Raw genomic sequence first — 26,935 nt, 5'->3', positions numbered from 1 at the left:
AACAACTGAGCCACCCAGGTGCCCCAGGCAGCAATCTTTTTAAGCCGCTTGATCAATTTTTGAGAACTGGATAACGTAATCACAAGTCTACTGAATGACCACACATTAACTACAATTCATTAAAGCAAATGAATGTGGTTGCATGGTCAGCCCCACCACACACCTCGCTTTGGGAAGTACTTGACCTAACCCATACAGATATGTAGCATCAGACCATGTGTGTTAAGAGGGAAAAAAGACAAAAAGACAAAAACTAAAACTACTTCACCAGTAGAGAAAAGACAAAATGGAAGGGAACTTAATCATTGATAAGCAATTATATCTTCCTGTATCCCACCTTTAACATGCCTCTCTGGAGCACGGAATATTTGAAAATTAAGTAAAATCATCTAGCCTAAGCAGTTTCCTATGGTTATCAGATGAAGGAATGAATCATGGCCTCAGAATCTTAGAAAATAAAAATCCATTCTTTACTTCCCTACTCCCATTTAGGGGAGACAACAGGAAAAAATTAAACTCAATATTATAAAGCAAATTTTAACTGTCCTAAAAGTTTTCCATAAAGTCTTCCGGAACCCCCATTCTACCACAAACTTTCTTACATCTAGAACACTGTAGAGAAAACTCTCTCCACTTCTTGTCCTCACAGGGAAATCACTTCCTTGACCAATTTCTCAAATAGAATTTTCTCATTCTTCTACCCCCATCACATCTACCACAAAGTCTAGGAGGCAAATGTAGCATTCACACAGTTCTGCACCACTTCCAGGCCCATGGTTTTGGGTCTCTAAATTCCAACGTACACTATCCTTCCAGACTTCACTCTCCCTTACTGCTAGAACACCCAATCTTTAATGTCCTGGAGACATCAGGTCCTGTGACTCCTCCTGCCACTAGTCTATCAGGTCCCCTCCTTTCTTGTTTCCTTTCCTGACCAGACCAGATTCGATGAGCCCATCCCTTATGTTATTTAATCATCCTCAATTCTTCCGTCTCTGCTCTGACAATCCCTAGGATCAATCTAAACATTCTCCTTCTGCACCTCAACACAGAGAAAGGGAAGCAATGCTGGGGGAAATGATCACATAACCATATGAACGAGTACCAGTTGCAACCTCTACGAGGTCTGTAGGGTTGCATGCACCTCTTTCCCTGGCCCTCATTCCTTTCCCACAACCACCATTCTCAACTATCAGGTCCCCACCCAATTGTCACTTCAGTCTCATCTGCAAGATTTCCCTCCTACTTCAAAGTAAAACAGGAGGCCTTCAGGGCCCTCTCTCCCTGAGGGCCTAGTTCTCCAGCTATAATATTATCTAGAACTACCCCATCTTCATTCTTCTTTGCAAAGAAATGGGCCTCTTTGAGGCGAATCCCATCTCCCTCTGGATTATCTGAAACCTTATTACATAAATATCGCTTTTATCTCCAGATAGTTAAGCTAGTGTTATTGTTGTGTTTTTACAAATTGAGATCCTTCAATCTATAAAAGGTGTTCAAGCCTCTCTCGACTTAAAAAGAAAAATTCTGCTATGACCCTGCATCATTCCCTTTAGCCATTCCACTAAAGAACTATGCTCACTTTATTTTTTCATTCATAAATTCTGCCAATGTCTAATACATACTTGACATGTAATTAAAGAGCCCACTCACTAAGGAATTAAGGGATATAAACAGCTAGATTCATAAATGTCTACTTAGAGAAATACTTACATGATAGCTTCTCTTCACTTTAGTTCCATACTTGGAACTAATTTTAGTTAAAATTATAGATTGAGTGATTAAAAGTTCATAAATGAACAAGTTATCAGGAGTTTAAACCTTCTATTCCAATTGTCTTTCCACCTTAAAATAGACATGTTGGGTCTAGAAAATAGTTTTTTGTTTCATTTGGTATATAGCTGTCCCCAGTGTCTGCCCACACGCATATCCAATGCAGTATGTCCCTAGCAGGAGTAAGATGGTCTTTCAAATAATATTGGTGACCTGATACTTAGAATACTTTTAAAAATTCTGTTTTAATTGCTCTAAGGCAATTTCCATCTCTCTTAGCTTACCAACAAACTACTGACAACATAGAAAAATTTTAATAGCAAAACATCCCAGCAACTATGGATAAAACCCATTAGTACCTAGTTTAGTAAGAATTTCTCCACCACACACACACACACACACACACACACACACACACAGCCATGCAGATTAGTAAGAAGCTATATGTAGCTATACTTGGATTAGTAAGAGGCTGTGTGAAGCTAAAAGTATAAATGGGCAGATGGAACCTTGTTAAAATTTTAAGTTAACTATAAATTTCTCACTAAAAAAAAACAAAAAAACTAAGTCTGGCTCTTAAATCTAACAATAAGGGCAGTCTATAGGATATTGTTTAATCAAGGCATGATTCTGAACTTATGAAGGCCAACAATATGGCTGGAATCTTGGAGGTCAAGTTTCCTACTCTATAAATAGAAGATCACATGTTTAATTTTTCAAGATAAAAGGCAACTAGTGTTGGGGTTCTTAGTGATAATGTCTTAACCAGAGGAAATGCCTCTAGAGTTAAAATCCGCTGTGAATAGGGGCTTCTGAGTCTCACCAAATACTGAGCTTTATTAATTCTGTGGGCACAGCCCCTGTGGCCATTTTTCCTGTAGTTAAAAAAAATTTTTTTTAATGTTTATTTTTGAAGGAGAGAGAGAGCATGAGTGGGGTAAGAACAAAAAAAGAAGACACAGAATCCAAAGCAGGCTGCAGGCTGCAGGCTCTGAGCTGTCAGCACAGAACCCAACGCGGGACTCAAACTCACAAACTGAGATGATGACCTGAGCCAAAGTCAGACACTTAACAGACTGAGCCACCCAGGCGCCCCCATTTTTCTTGTAGTTTTAAAAGGGTAACTCTCTCCTCCACATGTTTTCTCAATCCCTACCAAATTTAGAGACCTTTCAATTTATTGAACATTTTACCTAAAAACTGCAAGTTGGGGTTTTGCAAATCAATATTTAAAATAAGCAGGTGGGTTTTAGTTGAACTATGCTACCACAGAGCATTTGTATAAATACTCATTACCAAGTATATCACTACATTACTTGTACATTTTGTTGACTTTTCATTGGTCATGGACTTGGGGACAGAATTTGGTTATGGGTTAACTTGGTTACCATTAGGTTATGCTATGGTAACATATAAATCCTAAAAGCCAGTATCTTAACACAACAAAGATTTATTTCTGCCTCATGCAAAATCATCCTCAGGCCAGGTGATTCTCTAGGGCAGGTGTCCTGAAATGACATCTCAGTGTTTCAGGTAACTTCCACCATGTGTCACCACCATCTCAAACATGGCTTGCACACTTCCTCAGCAAGAAGGGGAAGCATAGAGAGCTCACATCCAGTGATCTTTGACTGCTTACAGCATTCACATGATCATCAAGTCTGGAAAATGCAATCTTCCTCTGTTCCAAGGAAGAGTAAAATGAAGCAGAACTCAGTTAGCTGAGGTCTGTCTCTGCCAAAATGACAAAATCTGTTGTGAAAATGATGAAGTAGGTTCTATTATTATCCCTTTTTTCAGCTGAAGAAACCAAGGCTCAGAGATGTAAGTAACTTCTCTAAGACGAGAAAGTAGTGGAGGTGTTCTATTCAATTCCAGAGCTCCAATTTTTAACTATTTTATTAACTTTGCCTGATGTCCATGCAAAAACTGAACCATATCACTACCATGAGAGTCAAAGTAGAATGATAAACCATTATAGTAAGTACACCAGGCTGACTACATGTAAAAAGTTATTTTAAGAGACTGTTATATTTGCAGTTACAAATTACCTCCATTAGCTCCTCCATCAGCCTGAAATAAGGTTGTGCCCCATCTCCCGTCTTTTTAACAAGTAACTTAATGATATAAAAGATACATCTTGAGGGGTGCCTGGACAGATCAGTCAGTAGAGCAAGGGACTGTTGATCTCTGGGTCATGAATTCGAGCCCCACATTGGGTGTAGAGATGGCTAAAAATAAACAAACCTAAAAAAAAAGATGGAGCTACACTGTATTCTGCTAAGCAAAATCAGTCAGAGAAAGACAAATACCATGTGATGTCACTTATATGTGGAATTTAAGAAACAAAACACATGAACATATGGGGGTGGGGAGAAAGGGGGAGAAAAAAGAGAGAGGGAAACAAGCCATAAGAGACTTTTAAAGATAGAGAACAAACTGAGAGTTGATAGAGAGGTAGATGGGGGATGGGCTAGATGGGGGTTGGGCATTAAGGAGGGCACTTGCTATGATGAGCACTGGGTGTTGTATCTAATGGGTCAATCACTGAATTCTACTCCTGAAACCAATACTGCACTGTATGTTAACTAACTGAAATTTAAATAAAAATTTGAAAAGGGGGGGGGGGGGGAAGGTTACATATTGAAAGATGTATCTTTCAAGATAGAAAATTTATCTTTTGCACAAGATACATGCTATTGCTATAGATAACAGAAAAGTATTCTTTGAAAACTGGATACATTTTATTACCTTAAACTAGAAATGGCTTGAGTAGACAACTGGAATGCTAGTTAATTATTATCAAAAAGGTATACTTCAAACTCACACAATGTTATATGTCAATTATATCTCAATAAAGCTGGAGAAAACATTTTGACCAGAAAAGATTATAATAAACTATGACTAAACTTAAATTGTTTCTGGTAGTTATTCCTCAATTTGTAACTGCAAATATAACAATCTCTTAAAACAAGCTGCTACATGTAGTGAGTTTGTACTTACTACAGTGGTTTATCAGGAAAAGTACAGGAATAAGGAACACTGCTCCAAACTACAAGCATTGCTCAAAGTTTCAAAAGAAACTGTGGCTGTGGATACTTGTTCAGCCTACCACATTTAGCAAGAAGCCCTCATAATATTCCATGGGTTGCACAAATAGAATCCTTAGCCCATCACAAATCAACCTCTACTTTCCATTTTTGTTTTGCTTCTACTTCAAAGCGCAACTATTCCTCTTAAAAATGCGCTCTCAACGGAATCTACAACACAAAATAGCTGCACTCTGATACTTCTTAGGTAGTATAATTTTAGACTTATTGCTAACTATTAATATTAAAATTTGAGTTGAGGGGTGCCTGTGTGGCTCAGTTGGTTGAGAAACTGACTCTTGATTTAGGCTCCAATAGTGATCGCAGGGTCGTGGGATCGAGCCCTGTGTCAGATGTTGGGCTAAGAGTGAAGCCTGCTTGGGTTCTATCTCTTGCCCTCTATCCCTCTCCCCCATGCTCTCTCTCACTCTCTAAAATAAAAAAAATTAATAAAATAAATTTTTTTTAATTGAAAAAAATAAAAATTGAGTTGAGGGGTACCTAGCTGGCTCTAGCTGCAACTCTTGATCTCAGAATTGTGAGCTCAAGCCCAATGATGGGTGTAGAGATTACTTAATTAAAAACAAAACAAAACAAAACAAACAAATAAACAAAACCTTGAGTTGAGAGGGGCACCTGGCTGGTTCAGTCCAAAGAGTTTTGTGCAACTCTTGATCTTGGGGTCATGAGTTCGAGCCCCACACGGGGTGTAAAGATTACTTAAGCTTTTATAAAATATTGAGTTGAAAAATACAGTATTTAAAGAGAAGTGCTCAGGTCACCCACTCCTCCAGATATTATAAATCTAGCCCTGGTTAAGCCAGAGTCACAGATACCCCAGTACCTAGATGATACCATACTGATCCCTAAGAACTACTTTTACTGAATTATAGGTTAGAATGATAGCAACCATTGAAGACTGGTAAGGTAAAATAAAGTCCCCAAGAAACCAAGTCTACAAAGACAACTTCTAGGAAACTGTCATTATTACCACATCCAAGAATATTTGTACTTGTGAGTAACAAGTTTATCTTATGTAATCTCTGTAACCTAATGTCAATGACTAGAGAGTTCAGTCAGAACCAAATTTACAGCCTGTCCACAGGCACGTTTCAGATTACCATGCTATATTTTCCCTGACACCATTTTAAATCCATCCCCAAGTTTACTTTTCATTTTTCTTTTGCTTCCACTTCTAACGTCTTAGTGTTTTGTGATAATCTACATGTATAAACGACTTTAAATCCTTTTTAGAACAAAGCAGAACATTGAAATGAATAGATCAAGAGAGTTTCCTGGGGCCCTTTTAGATTCTTTACAGAATCCAGATTCATATAATACCATGGATAGAATTGTACATATTTGATCATTAAAGTGGGGATGAACTAAAGCCAAGTGCTTTTATCCCTAAGAATTTAATTACTTAGACTTTATCTTGGACAGCTGGCCAGAGGTAGGCAGATTTTTTTATGAAGAAGTCTACTACTATGTGGTTAAAATGATATTTCTAAGAGGTATGTATAGAAGGCACATGATTACAAAAAATTGTCATTAAAGATGCAAACAGTCAGTACCTGGTATACATTTCCTTTCTGATGCAAAAAAAAAAAAAAATCTTTTTGAAGACAAATCTAACTTCATGATTAAAACATGAGGAACAAGGGACTAGTCGTCTTTTTTATTTGTAAACTACCAAAGCAAGTTCCTATTTCTTTATGGAGGAAAAAGGTAAAAGGTAAGGAAAGGAAAATATTGACCAAGGATATGGCATTCCAAAGACTTGAAAAGGGCCTAGAAAAAAAAAAAAAATAGAGAAAATCTTTTCCTTGGGATAGATACTGGTAAACCTAAAGGAGCTAGGGAGCTGAAATTATCTAGGGGCTTACTAATAGGTATTGGGCTACAAGAAGTATCTTTTCAAAAAAAAAAAATTAAATATATTGAGAACATAGTTTCTGCTACCATGTTAAATTATTAGAGAAAGCGAGACTCATACATTTAGAGAGGTAGTTAAAGAGTTGTTTTTCTGGGCTCACTCTCACTGGTGATGAGCCATGCTTCTGCTCACCGGAAGTCCTGCAGCTCAAGATCCAAATAAAGTTAACCACTATACCGAATGGAGTGTCCTGAAAATTGAAGGAAAAGAGGAAAGCTGGGTGTATCAAGAGAGAGAGCCTTGAACTACAGAACGGAAGAGAAATTCAGACAACTGAGTAGGTGGGCATATCTTTTCCCCTCAGCCCTACTAAAATCCAATATTGTTATGGTTCCCATTATCTGCAGAAGAGGAACCAATACAGAATACCTTGAGAGATCAATATAACTAGGAGGAAGAACACAAGCTTTTCCTAAGTAGCCTGCAATAAGAGCAGGGTTTAAAAAAGGCTTTCCATAATAGGAATAAAAGGCCTTCTTAAAACCAGACAACCCAAGAGACAATGTAGATCAGAGTTTCTCAAACTCAGCACTACTGACCACTGAAACCAGATAATTCTTTGTCGTGGGGGCTGTCCTGCAGATTGTAGGATGTTTAGCAGCATCCCTAGCCTCTGCATGCTAGATGGCAATAGCCCCCTCACCAGTAATGACAACCAAAAAATGTTGGTAGACATTGCCAAATATCAGGAGCAAAATCATCCTTGTTGGGCACCACTGCTATGGATGAGACAAGTAATAAAGAGCTGCCAAGGATAACGCACTCTCTGGGTAACTAGCACTCCCAAACCATTTCACTTCTCGAGCCAGGATACAGAAGGAACAGCAGGACTAGTAGGAAAAATGACAAGTTCAAATTTTAGGTATGTCAAAATATGAGATACCAAGGGGAGATGTCCATAAGGCAGTTGGATATATGGAAAAGAGGTCTCGGCTAGAGAAATAGACCAGAAAAGCATGAGCTACATTAATACCTCTGAGAAAGACTTTTGCAAATCTGTAGCCAAAATAGAATGCTCTTAAGAGATGATGATTATTACCCTATCCAAGCTCTACCTAGTACCTAATTAAACAAGAAGCCCTTGATGGATTTAGTCTACTGGAGGGTAATGCACTCATGAACAATTTTTACCTTCATCTGGACAAACTTACCATATGTTAAAGTCTTCAGAGTAAACTCTCACATATCTTTACTAATTGATACACTGCAATAATTTTCCCATTTGGCATATGCTCCCTCATTTGACTTTTGTTCCCAAATCCATTGTCCCATATTCTATCTATTTTAAATAGACACTTGTTCTCTACTGCTTCAGATACATAATTAGTAAAAGATGCAATTCTCAACATTAAGAATTAAATGCAAGTGAGTTTTCCAACATTATCATTAAAGAAATTCTGTATGAAAACATTCAGACTCCAAACAGATTACTTTTTTCTTCAACAGAAAACTCTCTAAGAGTTTGAATACACCTCAGTTCAAGAGCATATTTTCCTGAATGTCTGTTTTTGATTGAGAAAATCTACTTAAATGTAATTTTCCAAGAAATTACAAGACACATTTCTACATATGCATTAAGTTCACTTGTTAAAAACCTATTCAACATGTTTTATGAAGAGCTACATTTCATGCAAAAATAGCAGAGAAGAAAAAATTTTCCTAGCTTTAGACATATAATCTGGTTAACAAAATATAGTTAAAGTAAACCAAATCTGAATTACAATATATTATGTTTAGTTTAAGCTGGCTTCCTTGCGTAAGATCTTCTACTTCATGCTTTAATTTTTTTTTAATGTTTGTTTATTTTTGACAGAGACAGAGACAGAATGCGAGTGGGCTAAGGGCAGAGAGCGAGGGAGACACAGAATCCGAAGCAGGCTCCAGGCTCCGAGCTATCAGCACAGAGCCCAATGTGGGGCTCATACTCACAAGCTGAGAGATCATGACCTGAGCCGAAGTTCGGATGTTCAACCTAATGAGCCACCCAGGCACCCCTTCTACTCATGCTTTTTAACTAGCTTTAAAAAATTTTTAATAAGTGAAAGTAAGTTGAGAATTTGTTTTAAAACAGTCATTTAAATTATCAATCAGGGGTACCTGGGTGGCTTAATAGGTTGAGCCTGGGACTTTAGCTCAGGTCAAGATCTCACAGTTCATGGGTGTGAGCCTTATATTGGGCTTTCTGCTGTCAGGGCACAGCCCACTTCAGATCATTTGTCCCTGTTTCTCTCTGCCCTTCCCCTGCTTGAACTCTCTCTCTCTGAAAAATAAATATTTTTTAAAAAGGATTAAAAAATAATAATAAAGTATCAATCAATTCACAGAATTTTCACCCAGCTCACCTTGATAGTTATATTGTGCCAACACACTGGCATGCATTAAGTAAGAGGTATAAAAAAAGGGTGGTAATAACAAATAAACGGTTAGCATTTTTCTGCCCACAAACTAAATATTCACTAACAACATTTTTAGGACTCACTTTTGTTTACATAATCCTTACTAGAAATAAAAGGACACCATTAAATAAAAATATCAATAAACACCTGCTTTGCTTTATATGCTCCTTAGGCTAAACTTATCAAATCAGATAAGATATTCATTGAAGAAAATTACTATGATCCACCACCACACCACCACCACAGCCCCATCCTTTCCCCACATAAAGAAAATGCAAACAATGCCCAATTTAACGACTCTGATCACTTATAATTATAAGATAGCTAGAGAAGAGAAGAGAAAGTAGTGAAATGTGTCTAAAATCAAACTTTCTTACCAATATGCTGCTGCAGAGCCCGAGACGAGTTTGAGGCACGAGTGGAGATCATCTTTTCAACAGCTGGAGGAAGTGTCCTCCAATTAGTAAACTCCAAAGTGAAGATAAGGATGTCATCACTGACTGAGTCAATCCTGTATTAGCAAGATGTTAACATACCATCAGACACAAAATATGCCAAGGGTTCATCCTGAAAACAAACACCACTTAGTTATTCTTGCAACATTTCAGTATAGCAGGAAGAGCGAAAACTGGGGCACAGAAAACATTCATGTAACTGGAGGTAAGTTCAATGGATATAAATAATCATTTACAGGTTCCTACAAGAAAATGAATGGACTGTGTGTGTCCTTGTCCACTAGATGACAAGAGAATCTCTACTTCTGTAGAGGACAGGAATTCTCCTTCCCATTCCTCAGCAGCAGAGGTAAGAAAAAGAGAGGCACCAGTATCACCAGTGGATTTGTCAATTATCTCTTCCCACTGGAATCTCTTGCTATCAACACCTCAAGTGGTCATCCTAATAGACACACAACTTAACAGTCCTAAAAGGATAAAGCCCAAAACACCCAAAGCTATCACTCAACTGAGTATATGGGAGAGATGGCTTGTTTCTGTCCAATTCCCAGGGATGGGCAATTGTTACCCCGTAGGAACCTTCCGCACTGTATAGTCAGTTCTAAAAGATGTACTAAAACAACTTTTGTCCTTAAGGACTGAAAAGTGTTCAAGAGAAACAAGTTCTCCCTCTAGTATTTCAAAATAATACTGAATTTTCGACCAACCCAGCCAAAAGAGTCTTCCCCAGATTTTATAAGCACCTGAATCCTACTGGACAGAGCACTGTTCTAAGAAAAGTTCTGGTTTCTAATACCACCTCTACTACTTACAAACATATTGCCTAAATTCTTCAAGCCCTAGACCACAGTCTCAAAAATGCAAATAATACTTAACTTATTTCAGGAGAATATTTGAGAAAATGAAACAATACAGTAAACATACTTTGAAAAGTATAAAATGTTGCACAAATATTTGATATTACTAAAACTGGATTGAAATTTTCAATATTGCATTTTTGTAGGCCTTAAAACATTGTGCACATGAAATTTAGTCACATCTTAAAAAAATTTTTTTTAATATTTATTTATTTTGAGAGACACAGAGAGACAGAGAACGGGCAGGGGAGGAACAGAGAGAGAGGGAGACACAGAATCCAAAGCAGGCTCCAGGCTCTGAGCCATCAGCACAGAGCCTGATGCGGCGCTCGAACACACGAACCATGAGATCATGACCTGGGCCGAAGTCAATTGCCTAACTGACTGAGCCACCCAGGCACCCCGAAATTTAGTCACATCTTAAAGAGAACTCCAAATTCTAACAAGATTACCCACCTTGTTACAAGATTACCCATTACTCAACTAAATACTCCCCTGCAATATTGCATTGTTGGAAGGAAAATAAAATGATTAGGGCTTCTGGTAATTACTTCAGAAATTACTTTCAAGGTTGCTTTTTTAAAGATGTTACTGAGCAAGAACTAAAAAAAGGGGAAAAAATAGAAGGAAAGGAAAGAAACTGAATAATACTCTCAACTTGTCATCTCAAAGACAACTTATATTTTGTAATTCAGAGTCAAAGTGTCCTTGAAATGAAGGACTAGGGAGTATGAAAATCATTTCCCCAATTCTTAATTCTCCAATATGCAAGCATACATAAGAAAGAAGTGTAGCACAAAATGCTTTGGGAAAACATTTTATGTCTTAGGAAGCTCTCAGTAAAATCACAACTTATCAAGAAATACTGAGAATACATTAAATGGTACAATATACTCAAAGGCAAACAATCTCCTTAACTTGCTAGTACCCCACAACAAAGGTTACTTAATTCTGGCTCCTTATTTCTTTTTTAATGATTTCATTTTTCTGCTTAAGTGTGCTTTAAGTCTCACTATGACCAAACAAAAAGTCATTTTTATGCAGTTATCTAAACACACACACGAGAAATAAATCTGTTTATACAGCTTTAGTTAATATAATGGTGAGTTGATTCTACCAATGCTGATAATGCCACTAAAAATGTATTGTTAGTGTACTACATTGACCATTACATTGTACAAAGCAGTTGTACAATCATAAACGAGTGACAGTTAATCAACTAAATGCACAGATGACATTTACTTCCTATTATTCACCCATTACATTTGGGCAAGGGTAGGGAGGGGACCTAGTCTTGCATTCAAAGTTGAAAAAATATTTCAACTCTGTAGATTATATTGTGACAGGCAATTATTCAGTGAGATACATTTTTAAAACTGTTTAAGGCAAGCAATACTAGGAAAGACATTTATAATTTACATGACAAAGATTAAGCAACAGACTTACATGTGATATAAATAAGATACAACCAAAATCCACTTTAACAACATACTGGAATTTTTATGGGAGAATTTTTCTTGAAACAGCTCTTTGAATGTAAATTTGATCAAAGAAAGCAAAACATTTATCATATTCAGCATAAACAGTAGCTTTATCCACTCAATAAAAGATCAGTGAACAAAAATTTGACCATGTTAAGCATTTTCATTGCTAAAGTGAAATTTTCCATTGTATTTTTCTAATGAATATAAAGTGACTGAAGTTACTCCTTTGGAGTAACATATATATAACTGGCATTCTCCCTCCAGACAGTTGAAAGTTTTACAATTTACTTCAAAATAATTTGTAGTGTACTGTTTCTCAACTCTTTTCTAGCCCAACACATTCAATATATATAGCACACAGAGAGATATCAACAAATACAACAGAAAAATTCTTACATGGCCTATTCACATGGGGAGGGGGAGGGTCCTGTATCCGGACTGGGGATGGAAGAGTGTATTTTACAAATCCTTCTGGGAGAATTAACTTAAGTAATTCCCTCTCCCAGCCCTCTAGGAAGTTGGCTGAGGAGGAAAGGAAAAGAGGCAACATTTAATTTTTCCCCCTATAGGTACTTGCTAATTTATGAGTAAGAAGGAGCAAGAAAAGCTGGCACATATACATCCCCTAGGTTACGCAAGGGATTAAGGAACTTGAAATTCAGTGATGTAACTACAGTATCCATATGGACACACAGGGCAAAGGCAGGATAGCACAATGGTTAGAAAGACAAACTTGAGCCACACTACAGGACAGCCACATTACAGGATAAACTCTAGTACTAGTAAATTACTAGCTGTGTCAGCTTGAGCAAGCATGCTAAACACTCTGGGCCTCAATTTGCTTCTCTGCAAAATAAGGAAAATAGTATCCACTGTATTTTATATTAAATGAATTAATACAGTAAAGAACTTAAAATAGTGCTTACTTGTGTCAGGCCATATTCTAAGTGTTGGTTAAAGAAAGAAACTAGAAACCACAAGGGAGTATGAAGGCTAAAAGTAACAGACAAGTACTACAGAGTCAGTACCTTCAGAGGAAGAACACAAAGAATACTGCTGAGAAGAGGGGAGGTGCCCTAAGGACACACTGTCAGGGCTGTCCACAGCTGCCCCACGTGCTGGACTGAATTTATAGCAGCAGTTGGGGAGTGAATCTTAGAATAGTGAGAGGCAACTGCGGCTAGCTGTCAGGAGCCTGACACAACCACAAAATTCAGTAAGCTAATAGTTAAGAACACTTAAATAACTTTGTTAATAGCTAGATACAGCATTCCTTAGCAAGTGTTTCTATCTTAGTGGTTTGTGTGTCTGCGCATGTGCACATACACACACACACACACACACACGCACGCACGCACATATAAAGGAGATTTAACACAAATATGCATATATGAATAACTTTTAAAAATCAGTGATTTCTCAGGGCACCTGGGTGCCTCGGTCGATTGACTATCCTACTCTTGATTTCCACTCAGGTCATGATCTCAGGGTCGGGGGATCAAGCCCTGCATCAGGCTCCATGCTCAGCATGGAGCCTACTTAAGATTCTCTCTTTCTCTGCCTCTGCCTCTCTCCCCAGCTTGCACACTCTCTAAAATAAAAAATAAATAAGAATTTTTAAAAATCAGTGATTTCTCAATGAATTGTCAATAATCTTTATATTTCATTCAATTATTTAAAAAATACAATGGATTTTTGTGAAATTGTATTGAAAAGGTATAGAGAGAATTCCAACAATGAGTATCTGACAGACAACTGGATATTAATCAGCTGCTGGGAAAAGGAGTAAATACAACCAGGCACTCAACTTGTAAGCTATAAACAAAAAGTAAACTGGGAATCGGAATGTGTACCTGAACTTTGCCTTTACTTCTATGTTCCTCAAACAACCTCCCAGAAAGCACTTTTTCCTTACAAACCTCATTATGTAAAACACTTGGTATCAAAAGGGATGACAGGCCGAAGCATAAAACCTCTACTTAGTAAAAATTCCTGAATTCTATATATTGACAGATGTCATAAAAAGGTGAGTCGGTGAGATCTGCCAGATAGAGACCTGTTCACCACATGCAGACAGAGAAGCCACCGAGTGAAAGACGGGAGTCTCCAGAAATGCAAACAATGTACAAGTAGGGAACACTACTGTTCCCTGCATGAACCACAAAGAAGACCTGTTTTCCAAAGAAAAACCCCAATTTAATAAGATATCAAAGCAACTTTCTGCTGAAATGCAAAATTTAGTATTTGTCTAAACATTATTTTAGTGAATGATGACTTTCAAGGCACAAAAATGAGGACATTGAGATGTTTCATTGGAATTTTATACAATACCCATGTCCTCTATTTTCCTGGAGACTTATTCTATTTTCTCATTTGACTTGAATTACAGGCCAACAGAGTTATTTCATTGCTACAATCACCTTCTCAGCTCCACCTAGATACAAACAACTTTTGTAAAAGCTAAAGGCTGGAAGAAACAGTTTTCTCTTCTCATCCAAGAAAAACCCTGAGTCAACTTTCATATATTATCAGCTACTGCAGAAATCAGTATTTACATTAAAGGAGACAAAGTTCAAATACACAAGATGCTACAGGACAAGAGTATTCCCTCTGGTAGATGAAAGGATAACAGAAATCTCCAAAGCAGCTACAACCATTTTGTCACAGGCATAAGAGCATGAGAGATGGCCTAAGTAGAAGAAATAGCCCCCGTCCAAAGAATTCATTGGCATTCATCCATTTCTAATCCCTTCCACCTCTTACCTTTTCCAGGACTCTTACATTCAATCTATTAGTAGCCCCCCAACTCCTTCACCCCAACCTAGCCATCACACCAAAACACACGCACACATTCTCATTCTCTCTCTCTCTCTCTCTCTCTCTCTCTCTCTCTCTCTCTCTCTCCTCCCAAATGGGAATCTTAAGAAATTGGGAGAAACTGAAGGTAGTATATTCATTCCAAAAGGAAAAGCTTTTTTCCAAAGCTTCACTATGGTAGGACTTCTTACCATGAACTGCAGAGTAGATTCAGTGGGTCAAAGCCAGCAAGCAGGAGAGATGGCAGCCATTCCTTATATGTTGTCTGTGCTTTAATTGCATGACTTATAAATTCAGAAATATGGTTCCATGGTGCCAATGGACAACCTTTCTTCAAAAAGTAGCGAAATACTAAAAATTTCTCATACTTCAGGCAGTATGCCAGGTGAAGTTCATTAAGCTGGGCTCCATATTTCAAAAGTATATTCACAATTCCAAAAAACTCGCAGCTCCAGCAGAAAGAAAGAAAGAAAGAAAGAAAGAAAGAAAGAAAGAGAAGAAAAAAGAAGACAAGTTAGACTTTCATATGAAAAACATTCTTGCAAATAGTTAATAGTCTAATAGCTCTCTTCCTGTTGTTGTAGGCTCTTGTTTCCCATGTAAAGTTAGGCAGTCACTGGGGGAGGCAGAGAGCTTCTCCTGCCTCTGTTGGGTTTTTATTACTTTTAACTCAAAATAATCTTAACGCCAAAGTGATACATTTTGGGGGGCTCTCATCTGTAGTCCCTTCACATATCTAGTGAACTGGGACTAGAGAACTAGGGGAAAGGGAGTATTCTACTTTTTAATTTACACTCTCCTGCATGGTTTTTAATTTTCAGCTATGAACAGGCAGTGTCCTTAGAATTTTAAAAATTCATCTTAAGTAGATAATTTAAAAGTTACCATTGACAAACAGAAAACTCTTCTCAAATTGTGATATTTTTGTACAATTAAGTATCTACAACAAAATATTTACTAAGCCAAGTTCATAAACAATGTCATCAGTCCCTAAAGACAGAAAACTCATTCTAGGAATTTCCAATATACCATTTCCTTTAGCAATAGCCTTAGTCAATTTCCCTTTTACTTTTAAATTAATAATGGTAAAAACAAGGAAAGCTTTTTTACGAACAAAAATTTAACTTCGTTTTATATCTTTAAATTAATCTTCTCTATCAAGTACTTCTACAGAATAAAAGTGTATCATTTTAGGAGCATTGGAGTGGCTCAGTCGGTTGAACATCCAACTTCAGCTCAGGTCATGATCTCACAGTTCAGGAGTTTGAGCCCTGCACTGGGGACAGGAGAGACCCTGTGAGACAGAGCCTACTTCAGATCCTCTGTCCCCTTCTCTTTCTGTACCTTCCCTGCTCAGGTTCTCTCTCTTTCAAAAATAAGCAAATTTTGAAAAATATATATATCTGGGGCGCCTGGGTGGCTCAGTCGGTTAAGTGGCTGACTTCGGCTCAGGTCATGATCTCGCAGTCCGTGAGTTCAAGTCCCGCTTCGGGCTCTGTGCTGACAGCTCAGAGCCTGGAGCCTGTTTCAGATTCTGTGTCTCCCTCTCTCTGACCCTCCCCCGCTCATGCTCTGTCTCTCTCTGTCTCAAAAATAAATAAACGTTAAAAAAAAAAAAAAAAATATATATATATATATATCATTTTATACCTATTAAATTGGTTTTTTTTTTAAATGTATCATCCAAGACTGATAAATTGTGGTAAAACTGAATGAAAATAAGTGTAATCCTTTTCCAAGAGAGCTAATTGGCAAGATGTATCAAAGAGATATCACGGCAAGTTATAGGGGCACAAACTCTGGAGCCAGCCTGTTCAGCTACTTAGTAGCTATGGGATTCTGAACAAATTGCATAAACTTTCTGGCACACAACACTAGCACCGTACATGTATCTGTAAAATAAAATTTTATGTAAAGTAAAACAGCATAGTGTGCCTGGCTGGCTCAGTAGGTAGAGCATGAAACTCTTGAAATCTCAGGGTCATGAGTTCAAGCCCCATGCTGGGTGTGGAGCCAAGTTAAATAATAAAGAAACAAAAAACCAAATAGAATAGAATAGAATAAATACATATCTTAGGAATTTATCCAAGACAAAATAAAAAAGAAATTATATCCTATTGGCAAAATATATTAACGACAGTATTATCTACAACAGACTTATTTTTTCTATAATGGACTTTTAAAAGAAAATTACCTAAACGTTTAACGAGGAGCAAATAAGTACAAAATATGATATGGTCATCAAAAACTGCAATCATGGTGGTTTTGAGACCACATTTTAAAAACTATTTATGTTGGGGCACCTGGATGGCTCAGTCAGTTAAGCGTTCAACTTCAGCTCAGGTCATGATCTTGTGGTTCATGGGTTCGCCCTGCGTTGGGTTCTGGGCTGATAGCTCAGAGTCTGGAGCCTGCTTCAGGTTCTGTCTCTCCCTGTCTCTCTATCCCTCCCCTGCTCTCTTTCTCTCTCAAAAATAAATAAAAAACATTAAAAAAAATTTTAAATTGTTTATGCTATAATTGTAACAAAACTTAGTAAACATGTATGTTCATTATGTATACAACTGTGAAAGAAAATATGTAATAAAATTATTCTCCCTTTGAAATTGGCATTAATCCTATTTTAAACTATAATTAAATAATATTTCATTAATCACAGTATCATAGAACCTGAGTAAATAAGAGGCATAAAAATTATTGATAAAACAAGTATAAAATGTTTAAACCACTGTTATATGAAACTAACTCCTTCTAAGGACTTAATGTCTAGAACTTGAAATGAGGTTTTAAAAGCAGTTAAAAAAACAAATACATAAGTAAAATGTCACCTAACCCCTGCATATTTTCATAAATCTATGCTGTTTAATCTCCAATTTGTGCTTTTCTTTAGTTAAAACCTTAAATGGCATTTGCTTTACTTTTAGTTATTTACACAGCAATTAGAAAAGACAAATTAATAATTCCAAAATTTCTTTATAAAAATTAAAAACTTTTTTGCCTGTCTACCATCTTGTTATTTGTTCCTGATAAGAAGTCCATCATTCATATCATTGTTCTTGAAAACAGTCCTGTATGTATGTATTTTTTGCTCTAGTTCTTTTCAGATACAGGAAACCTGACAGATTTGTCGCCAACAGTCTTGCACTACAAGAAATGCTAAAGGATATACTTCTGACTGACGGTTTTAAACAGTTATCACCAATTTATTTCAACCACCTCGACCTCGTTTGACTAGGCTCTCGTTATTTTGCCTGCAGTTATTACTTGCTGATTCCACTATACACATGGACTGTTGAACAAGTTCCAATATATGCAGGTAAAGAAACTGCCTCACTACAAATGGGATGTATAATTCTCCAGAAGCCTGGCAATTTTCGAGGCATGAGTGTTTACATGTGCAATTCAGGGACTGGTTGAACTCTTCCCTCAAAAGCTTTGAAACCATCAATAGCCTAACCACAGATACTTTAGCTCTTAATGATTTAGCTCTTAAAGAAACATATTTTTGCTACAGAATACAAAGGTAAATGAAAGCCCTAAATGCAAGCTACTAGATTAAGTGCTACAGATGGCTTCTCTAGCCATTTTCTGTTTAGAAAAAAACCTACAAAACAATTAGTGGCTTTCCTATTAAAATTTCAATATAGCACCTAGCTATATTATAGCACCTTATAGCACCTTGAGAAACAAGGCCAAAAGAGAAACCATCCATCTCTAAAATGTGGCAGGAACATTTGCACACACAATTCCTTATAATAACAAATTTTAGTGAGTATTTATTCAGTACCAGCCAGTGTGCTAAATGTGCTATGTGGAAGATTTGCCATAATCCTCACAACAACCCTAAGAAGTTAAGTTCTATTATTATCTGTAGTCTAGATACAAAACTGAAGCTTAGACACAAAGCTAATAACTAGCAGAATTGGCATAATTCCACACCAAAATCTAACCGGTGAATATGGCATGGCAAATACATGAAATATGTCTCCTCCAACTATTACGAAAACTGAACACTTAATAAAATAGTTAAATGAAATTGGGGAATATTTTAAGCCCATACCTGTTTCCCAAAGTATATTCCATGGACCACTAAATCCTGGAAATGATCTATATGACAAAGGCTCCATATTGAAAATATTTGAGAAACTCTATATACTCTATGATGCGAAAATATTGGAGTTCAGAGCTGACAGCCAAGAAAGAATTCTTGCGGCGTTTTGGTGCAATTAAAGGTGGCTTTTATTGTAGTATGGGGATAGTACCAGCGGGCAGAAGAAGATGTCTCAAGAATTCTTTCTTGGCCATTGGCTCTGAACCCCAATGTTTCCAATGGCTCCCACAGTGGAGCCAGGAAAGAAAGAACTATAGGATGAACTTATTTTTTTAAAGTATGCTAGAAAATAAATACATAAAAGTATGCTAGTTACATTTTCTTTTTTTTTTTTTTTAATGTTTATTTATTTTTGAGACAGAGAGAGAGAGAGCATGAACAGGGGAGGGTCAGAGAAAGAGGGAGACACAGAATCTAAAACAGGCTCCAGGCTCTGAGCTGTCAGCACAGAGCCCGACGCGGGGCTCGAACCCACGGACCACAAGATCATGACCTGAGCCGAAGTCGGACGCTTAACCGACTGAGCTACCCAGGCGCCCCTACATTTTCAAAGTAAACACCAAAAATGTCTTCTTCAACCTCCGGCTACATTTCAGAAGAAATATCTTTAAAATTAAAGAAATAGGTCTGTTAAGTGAGAAAATCACAGGCCCCACATGGCATCACCCGGGTTAAGGCCCTGAGTCAGTAAACCAAGGCTTAAGACCTAACATAAGTGCAGTTTAAACTCCCTAAGGAATATGACTTAACCAGTCAACACGGAATTTCCTGGTCAATATTAGGAAATTTACTGATGGGCCCCTTCCATCTCCTTAAGAGGGCAACCTTGCCTAAACAATGTATTACTTGCTAATAAATTCCTGTCTCCTCTTTTTATGCCCTCCAGCTGCCTTTAAAAACCTTTCTTTTATCTAGCTCAGGGGAGATTTCTCCTTGCTAGATGGGATGCTACCCGATTCGTGAATTGTTTAATAAAGCCAATTAAGATCTTCAAATATGGGGCGCCTGGGTGGCTCTGTTGGTTAAGTTTCCGACTCTTGATTTTGGCCCTGCGTTGGCCTCTGAGCTGGCAGCACAGAACCTGCTTGAGATTTACTGTCTCCCTCTCTCTCTGCCCCTCCCCAGCTCTCTGTCTCTAAAAAAAAACAAAAACAAAAAAACAAAAAAACAACTTTTTTTAAAAAGATCTTCAAATTTACTCAGTTAAATTTTTTTAAACAGGTCCAATCATTAATCTGAAAAAAGCATAATAAAGAGAGTTTAAAATGCCCAAAAAGTCTATAAACACAGGAACAAAGGTATATTTATAGTAAACATAAGGTTGTCCTGTTTCAAACTTGTGTAGATTCCCTCCTTTCTTTAGGACTTCACAGACATCACCATAAGAAAAAATATTAGAAGACTTTCACGGAAAAAAACTTACTTAACATTGCTTACCCCTTTGTTTCCCAAACTTGTGTGTCTGGAAACCCCCTGTGTCCTATGCAATATCTAATGATCTATAGAAATAGTACTGTACAAAACACACTTTGGAAAACCCAGGTCTAAACTTCTCACCCTTGTGTCAGGACAAGAGCCCTCCTAAAAGCTTATGTGACTGCTTAGTACTACATTACAGACCCTTTTCTAACAAAACTACCATTTATATGGTAAATAAGAAACACAAAGTGAAGTAGATGATCATAAAACTTTATCAGCATGCCCTGAGCTTGTAGAAAACCTCTTAAGTAGGTGTATAAGCTCCAGAAACACAGGCACCTTCCATGCTATGACTTTGATTACCACATATCATTGAGCAACAATTGGCCCTAAGGTTTACATAAACTTAGGTTAAAATATAAATTACATGGACATATGCACATAATTCCCTTAACACTTAAATTCTCTCTCAAGCCCTGATGAAGAATTGGAAAAACTCTGGAAGAGCATAGAGATTAAAAAGAAATAGTCCATCCTATTTAACACAAATATCAAGAAATAACTATGCCACCTTAAGAGACTGCACATTGTATAGACAATAAAAATCAACAGAACTAAAAAAACAAAACAAAACAAAACGTCTAGGCCTTATTTTTAGGGTTGTACCTTTTCCATCATTCTGCTCTTTGAAATTGAAAAATGTGTACAGAAGTAGTGCCCTGATGACAGGAGTACAATGAAAGGAAATTCAACATGTTAACAAGACTTATTTTAAGGAAATAGAAACAGGCAAACATGTTCAGCATTTTATGTCCAATTAGCCAACAAAACATCTAACCAACTTATTAGCTGAATTGTCAAAAGGTCATATAGTAAGTTTCAGCCATCAGCTGAAAACAAAATGAAGATATTAGGTCCTGCCTGATGTACCCATGTGTGATATGATGATGAGAATGGACACAATTTCTATAAAACTAATGGGATAACAATAATCAGCATCAATTAGAAAGACAAAATCAGGGGCGCCTGGGTGGCTCGGTCGGTTAAGCGTCCAACTTCGGCTCAGGTCATGATCTCATGGTCCGTGAGTTCAAGCCCCGTGTCGGGCTCTGTGCTGACAGCTCAGAGCCTGGAGCCTGTTTCAGATTCTGTGTCTCCCTCTCTCTCTGCCCCTCCCCTGTTCATGCTCTGTCTCTCTGTCTCAAAAATAAATAAACGTTAAAAAAAAAAAAAATTTAAAAAAAAAGAAAGACAAAATCAGGTCAGTTAAGCCATGGTCATGTTTTACAGTCATATACAAAAGGCATTAACACGTGTTCAAACTGTCCTGAAATTTCTCAGCTTCCCTCCTCCTTTACCCATTCCAGTTAAAAGAGTCTTTTTCTTGTATTTTCTCATTTGTATTGAACTACTTAGCTATGCTCTTGAAAGACTGGCTTTCATGTCACTGCAGCTGTTAACTTTTTAGCCCAAAAGGACAAGGACTGCTTTTGTACAGTGGTGCAGGAGACACCTTTCCATCATGCCTCATAGTGGTGAGGAGAGTTAAAGATCACTGCGGAAGCTCACCGTCTCAAGGGGAGACAGAACAAAAATGTCTCGGAATCCTGAGCTGAAAAGTTAACTTGGCTGAATAAAACCATAAAGAAGGGAAAACATAAAACCCAGAGCCATAATTTGTATTTATTATTTTCACCACCTTTCCATGTTCATTGTACTATTTGCAAAAGGAGACAAAAGCTTACTAAAAGCACAACAGGCCAATAGTGCAAGAAGGGCCACAAATACTAAATTTCCGTATGTCAAACACACACATGTGAAAACAAGTTTCTGACTCATTATTACTAAAGTCAGTGTTGAGTAAATCTTTTGATTTTATACCAAACTAACATTATTATAAAAACATATGGCTACTATAAAAATAAAATTTCAAAACTTATGCCACTAAACTTACCTTTTAACCAATCTCTGAAAACTTGAATATCTAATAATAATTAATTTCACTAAATATAGTCTTTCAAGCTCTCTGCTACCATTTTTGCGACCAAAACTCAAGTTCTTATTAATAGTTGATCAATAGGATAAAGGAAGTTCATAGCTTCAATATAGAACAAAAGCACATAATAGTTATTTTAAATAAAAACTATATTCAACTATCCTTGCTTTTTAAATGGTAATTCTAATTAATTTAATTAATTTTAGGTGTGTGACTACAGAGAATCCAATTTTTTTGAAGATTTTATTTTTAAGTAATCGTTACACCCAACATGGGGCTCAAACTCACAGCTCCAAGATCAAGAGTAGCATGCTCTTACAACTGAGCCAGCCAGATGCCCCCAAGAATCCAAATTTTAAGATGCATACTTATTGAAAGAAATAACCACAACTTAACACATTTTTCAATTTTGATTTTTTTTCCTAGATGGCTATGCTGTCCTCTTGATATACTAAAACAAAACCTACTGTGAGAATGACAGTTTTCTTGCATGATCAGCAAAGTTCTATATGGAGTTCCAAAATAATCAAGTGATACTCACATTACATGTACAGTGACTGACATGCAAACTAACAGATGTTAATTAGCTAATATAAATGTAGTATAGATATTAAAATTTAATTGATATCGTCTTCTAGCTAAATGGAGGATGGCAAGGAGAAGAAATTAACCATGGTATTTTTTTTTACTATGTGCCAAAAATTGTGCAATGTACTATACTCAGGTCAACTCCTTTATATACACACATTAAATGCAAGCATAGGTGATTATGAGGCTACCATCTTTCAGATTTAGTCCCTTGGGAAAGGCTTCCCCTTCAATTAAATTCTCCACAAAGTAGGTAATAGTGGCAAAGATGTCTCAACATCTTTACGGCAATTAAGTCTATTGCCATGGGTTGCAGGCAAACAAATGAAAAGTCAATTAGAAAGACTAGGAGAATGCACCCTTATAAAACAGGTATTTTGATGGTATAGCTTTTTCCCTATAGACTAACAAGTAATACCTTCCAATGACTTTTCTCACTGAAAAAAACTACCTTACTAATTAAGAATACATTTGGTTCAATTACAAGTTCCCATACGGGGGTTAAAAAAAGCTGATAAGCCCTTTTTTAAAGCCACAAAACCAGATTTCAATTGTGGCCTATAGGGCCACTTCACAGAGCAAAATTTCCAAAAGTAGCAAAAACAAAGGATGTTAGTTCATGTCTGTGATCAAGTACCACTATACATCATTCTGATGCTTCTTCACTTTTAGTTTTCAGCAGTTCAATTGTTTTTTGAGCATGCTCTTTTTTTTTTTTCTTTTGGCTTTCTCCTGTATCAGTTTACTAAACTTTCTAAATCTAAAAATGCATACCTTGATCCAATATTGGGATACTTTTGGCCATTATTAGTTCACATAATTTTTCTACAGCAATCTCTTTCTCCTCTCCTTCTGGACTCTACTGACATTAATGTCACTCTGTTGATGTCATCCCCCAGGACTCTGAGGCTCTGTCCTTTTCTACTTCACCTAATCTTTTTTCTCTCTTCTTCCATTTGGATAATTTCTATTGGTTTATCTTCAAATTAACTGACTCCTTCCCCTTCCTCTGCCTCTTCCATTCTGCTATGGAACCCATGCAGTGAAATTTTCATTTCAGATATTGTATTTTCCAGTTGTAAAATGTCCAGTTGGTTCTTCTCTCATAGTTTTTATTTCTCAGTTGAGAATTTCTACCTTTCCATTTATTTCAAGTGTATTTACCTTAAATACTACACTATGATAGCTGCTTTCAATTCCTTTATATTTCCAACAGCTAAATTATCCCAGTTTGATGCCTGTTCATTCCTTTCCCTTGAGAATTGGTCATAGTATACTTACATGTCAAGAGATTTTAAACTGTATCCTAGACATTGTGATGCTATTGTTGTATTATAATCCTTACTTTTGCTTGTTTATTTTGGCAGGCATATGACCTGCTTAGTTACAGACTGCAATTTGGCTTTGCCTTCTACAGACCACAGTTCTGTAGAAGTTCAGTTCTCAAAGACTTTGTTATGCTATTTTGGGTCTGGTCCCACAAAATGTGCCACCCAGAGGTTACTCTGAGACTTTGGGTGACAGTTTAAATCTTGTTTACAACAATGTCTATCTGTCATTCAAAGAGCGGGGTGAACTCAGGACATATGCAGAGAATCAGAGGATACCCTTCCTTCAGCTCTCTCTTCTCCAGAATTCCCCTCACCCTGTCTTTCCCATGGGGTTCAACCTTCCTGATTCCTCAGGCCAGAAAAACATTAATTTTAAGGTGTTTGAGGGTTAACATTAGCACTATGTCATATGGTTTAATTCAAACTATACTTAGAAGCTGATGAGGCATAAGTTTAGCTGCTATTCCTCCAAAAGGTAAAATGAAGGCCAGAAAAGACTATCATTATATTGGACAAGCACACATAAAAACTATCCAAAACCATTATGTTCTGATATAATCTTTTTAAAAGGTCATTTCCCCCACATCGAGCTTACTGCTGTCAGTGCACAGCCTGCTTGGATCTTCCATCCACCCCCCTCTCTGTGCCTCTCCCCAACTCGTGTGCACGCTCTCTTTCTCATGCTCTCTCAAAAAGAAATGAAAACATTAAAAAAAATTTTAAAGTTCAATTCTGACCTAATAAAAAAATAGAGTTAGATACATATAGAGAAAAATAAGTGAAATAACTAAAGTCATCAATGCAGCCCTCCTTTAGAAAAACTAGACATGTTTTAAAGACAAAACTTGGAGAGGTACACAACGAACTACTATGAAATCATGAAAGTTATGCATAGGGCAGGTCCAGATACTCAGATTTACCAAAACCCCTAATATTCAGACCACAGTATAAACCCGGAAGCTTACATTCAGAATAAATAAAATGAACTTCTATTTTACATAGCAAATGTTAAAAAATGGCTGACTGAAAAGCTTCATAAATAAATTTTTGATAGATGTTTCAATTAAATTGTGGAGAGGAGTCCATAATCATGAATTCAAGAGAGCCAATGGAATTTGAGGTATGCAAGCAACCTCTTCTGTGTCATTAAAAACAAGAGTGTCTATCTGCACAACTTATTCCATTACTAGATCAACCCTAGATATTATTCAGTATGTTTTTTTCTTACACATAGCCTTATTCTTACTATTTTAAAACCTTAGGAGTCTTATCAACAAGTACTGGTCAGAACCTAATAAAGCAGCAGTAATTCTTCATTTATTCTACCTCAGAAGATCATGGAAGATTAGCAAAACAAATATTTTAAGATCTTTTAATTTAATTTCCCTGACTTATATAGAGAAGTGCCACATACTAAATTCACTAAAAATACAATAATATTTACAAAACTAATATTTCATTTTTAGGCTCATAACAAGTTTTATAAATTTCAAGTGGTAAATAACCTGAAAAACAATGTCTTATTTGATAAAGTCATCTTAAATTCTTTTTTCTTCCCCAGCTTTACTAAAGTAAAACTGATAAATAAGATCGTAAGATATTTAAGTATGCAACATAGTAATTCCATATATATACACATTGTGAAAGGAATCCTCCCCCTACCATCAAATTAACACATCCATCACATTACATGTTTACCTTTTTTTTTTTTTTTTTGGGTGGGGGGAGAGAATTTAAGTTCTACTCTTAGTAAACTTCAACTATACAATGCAGTTTTATCAACTATAGTCATCATGTTACACATTAAATCCTGAAACCTTATCCATCATATAAATGAATGTTTTAATTCTTGAATTATTTTGATAACTAAGTATTATCAGAGAAATCCTGCATTTACTTTAATACACTGAAAGTATTCTGTAAAGTTGCTACAATAAAAATATGATCCAGGTCCAAAAAGGGAAGAGAAAAAAATCTGACATTATCACCTCATTTTATTGTACTTTGATGGAACGACGTACATCACAGAGGGTTATTCATATCTTTCTAAGTTAACAATTTAGCTTCAAGTTTCATCATAAAAGAAAATCACTTGGAAATATATCTCCATGTAGCAAAAAAGGATAAAAATATAGCAAATATACATACTCTTTTTGGAAAGCCATACACATGGGAGAGCTGAACCCAAAGATGAGGCACATCTGGGCATCTGGGCTGTAGCCATGCTGGAGTAACATTTCTAGGCACTCTTCATGCCCTCCGAACACTGCAGAGTAAACGGGGCTCACTTTGTCTGGCCCAGTGTCACAAACGCGGTTGGTAAGTGGTATTAACAATTCCAAGATTCTGTAAGCACACAAGTTTAGGGCATTTCATGTTTTATATGTACATGAGTGCAGTCAACATTTCTATAGCACTTATTTTAATAGTCACCCTTTGATTGATTTAAAGTCTTTTTCTGTCTTCTACCTACATTAGATTATTACAGGATAATAAAATGTTACCCTTATTGTTGCTTTATACAAAGGTCCTTACACATATCTGAAACAGAATTAAGTAATGTTACTATAAGTAAATATGTAACAGGTTATCCTTATTTTTTCACTAATTATTTCCCTTGCCACCATCATCACCGTACTGTCCCAAATTCAAATTTTCTATTAGGTATTTTAGGATCTGATCA

The 26,935-nt window shown here is 36.6% G+C and overlaps 1 protein-coding gene across 7 annotated transcripts in view; it reads right to left on the bottom strand.

The window, feature by feature from the left end:
* ASB3 (ankyrin repeat and SOCS box containing 3) overlaps positions 1-26,935 on the bottom strand; it is a 114,551-nt gene that overhangs the window by 8,349 nt on the left and 79,267 nt on the right. For all 7 annotated transcript variants that reach the window (XM_078444471.2, XM_060606092.3, XM_060606068.3 and 4 more), the window contains 3 exons: positions 26,401-26,598; positions 14,999-15,256; positions 9,572-9,705 (listed from right to left, as the gene is read on the bottom strand). In XM_078444471.2, the coding sequence (XP_078300597.1) occupies positions 9,572-9,705; positions 14,999-15,256; positions 26,401-26,598 (590 nt within the window). The remainder of the gene's footprint in view (positions 1-9,571; positions 9,706-14,998; positions 15,257-26,400; positions 26,599-26,935) is intronic.

Source organism: Panthera onca, chromosome A3, assembly GCF_046562875.1.
Source record: "Panthera onca isolate mPanOnc1 chromosome A3, mPanOnc1 haplotype 2, whole genome shotgun sequence".
Taxonomy (NCBI): Eukaryota; Metazoa; Chordata; class Mammalia; order Carnivora; family Felidae; genus Panthera; species Panthera onca.
Note: the sequence above shows the minus strand (reverse complement) of the source record. Positions and strands in the feature narration are given on the sequence as shown.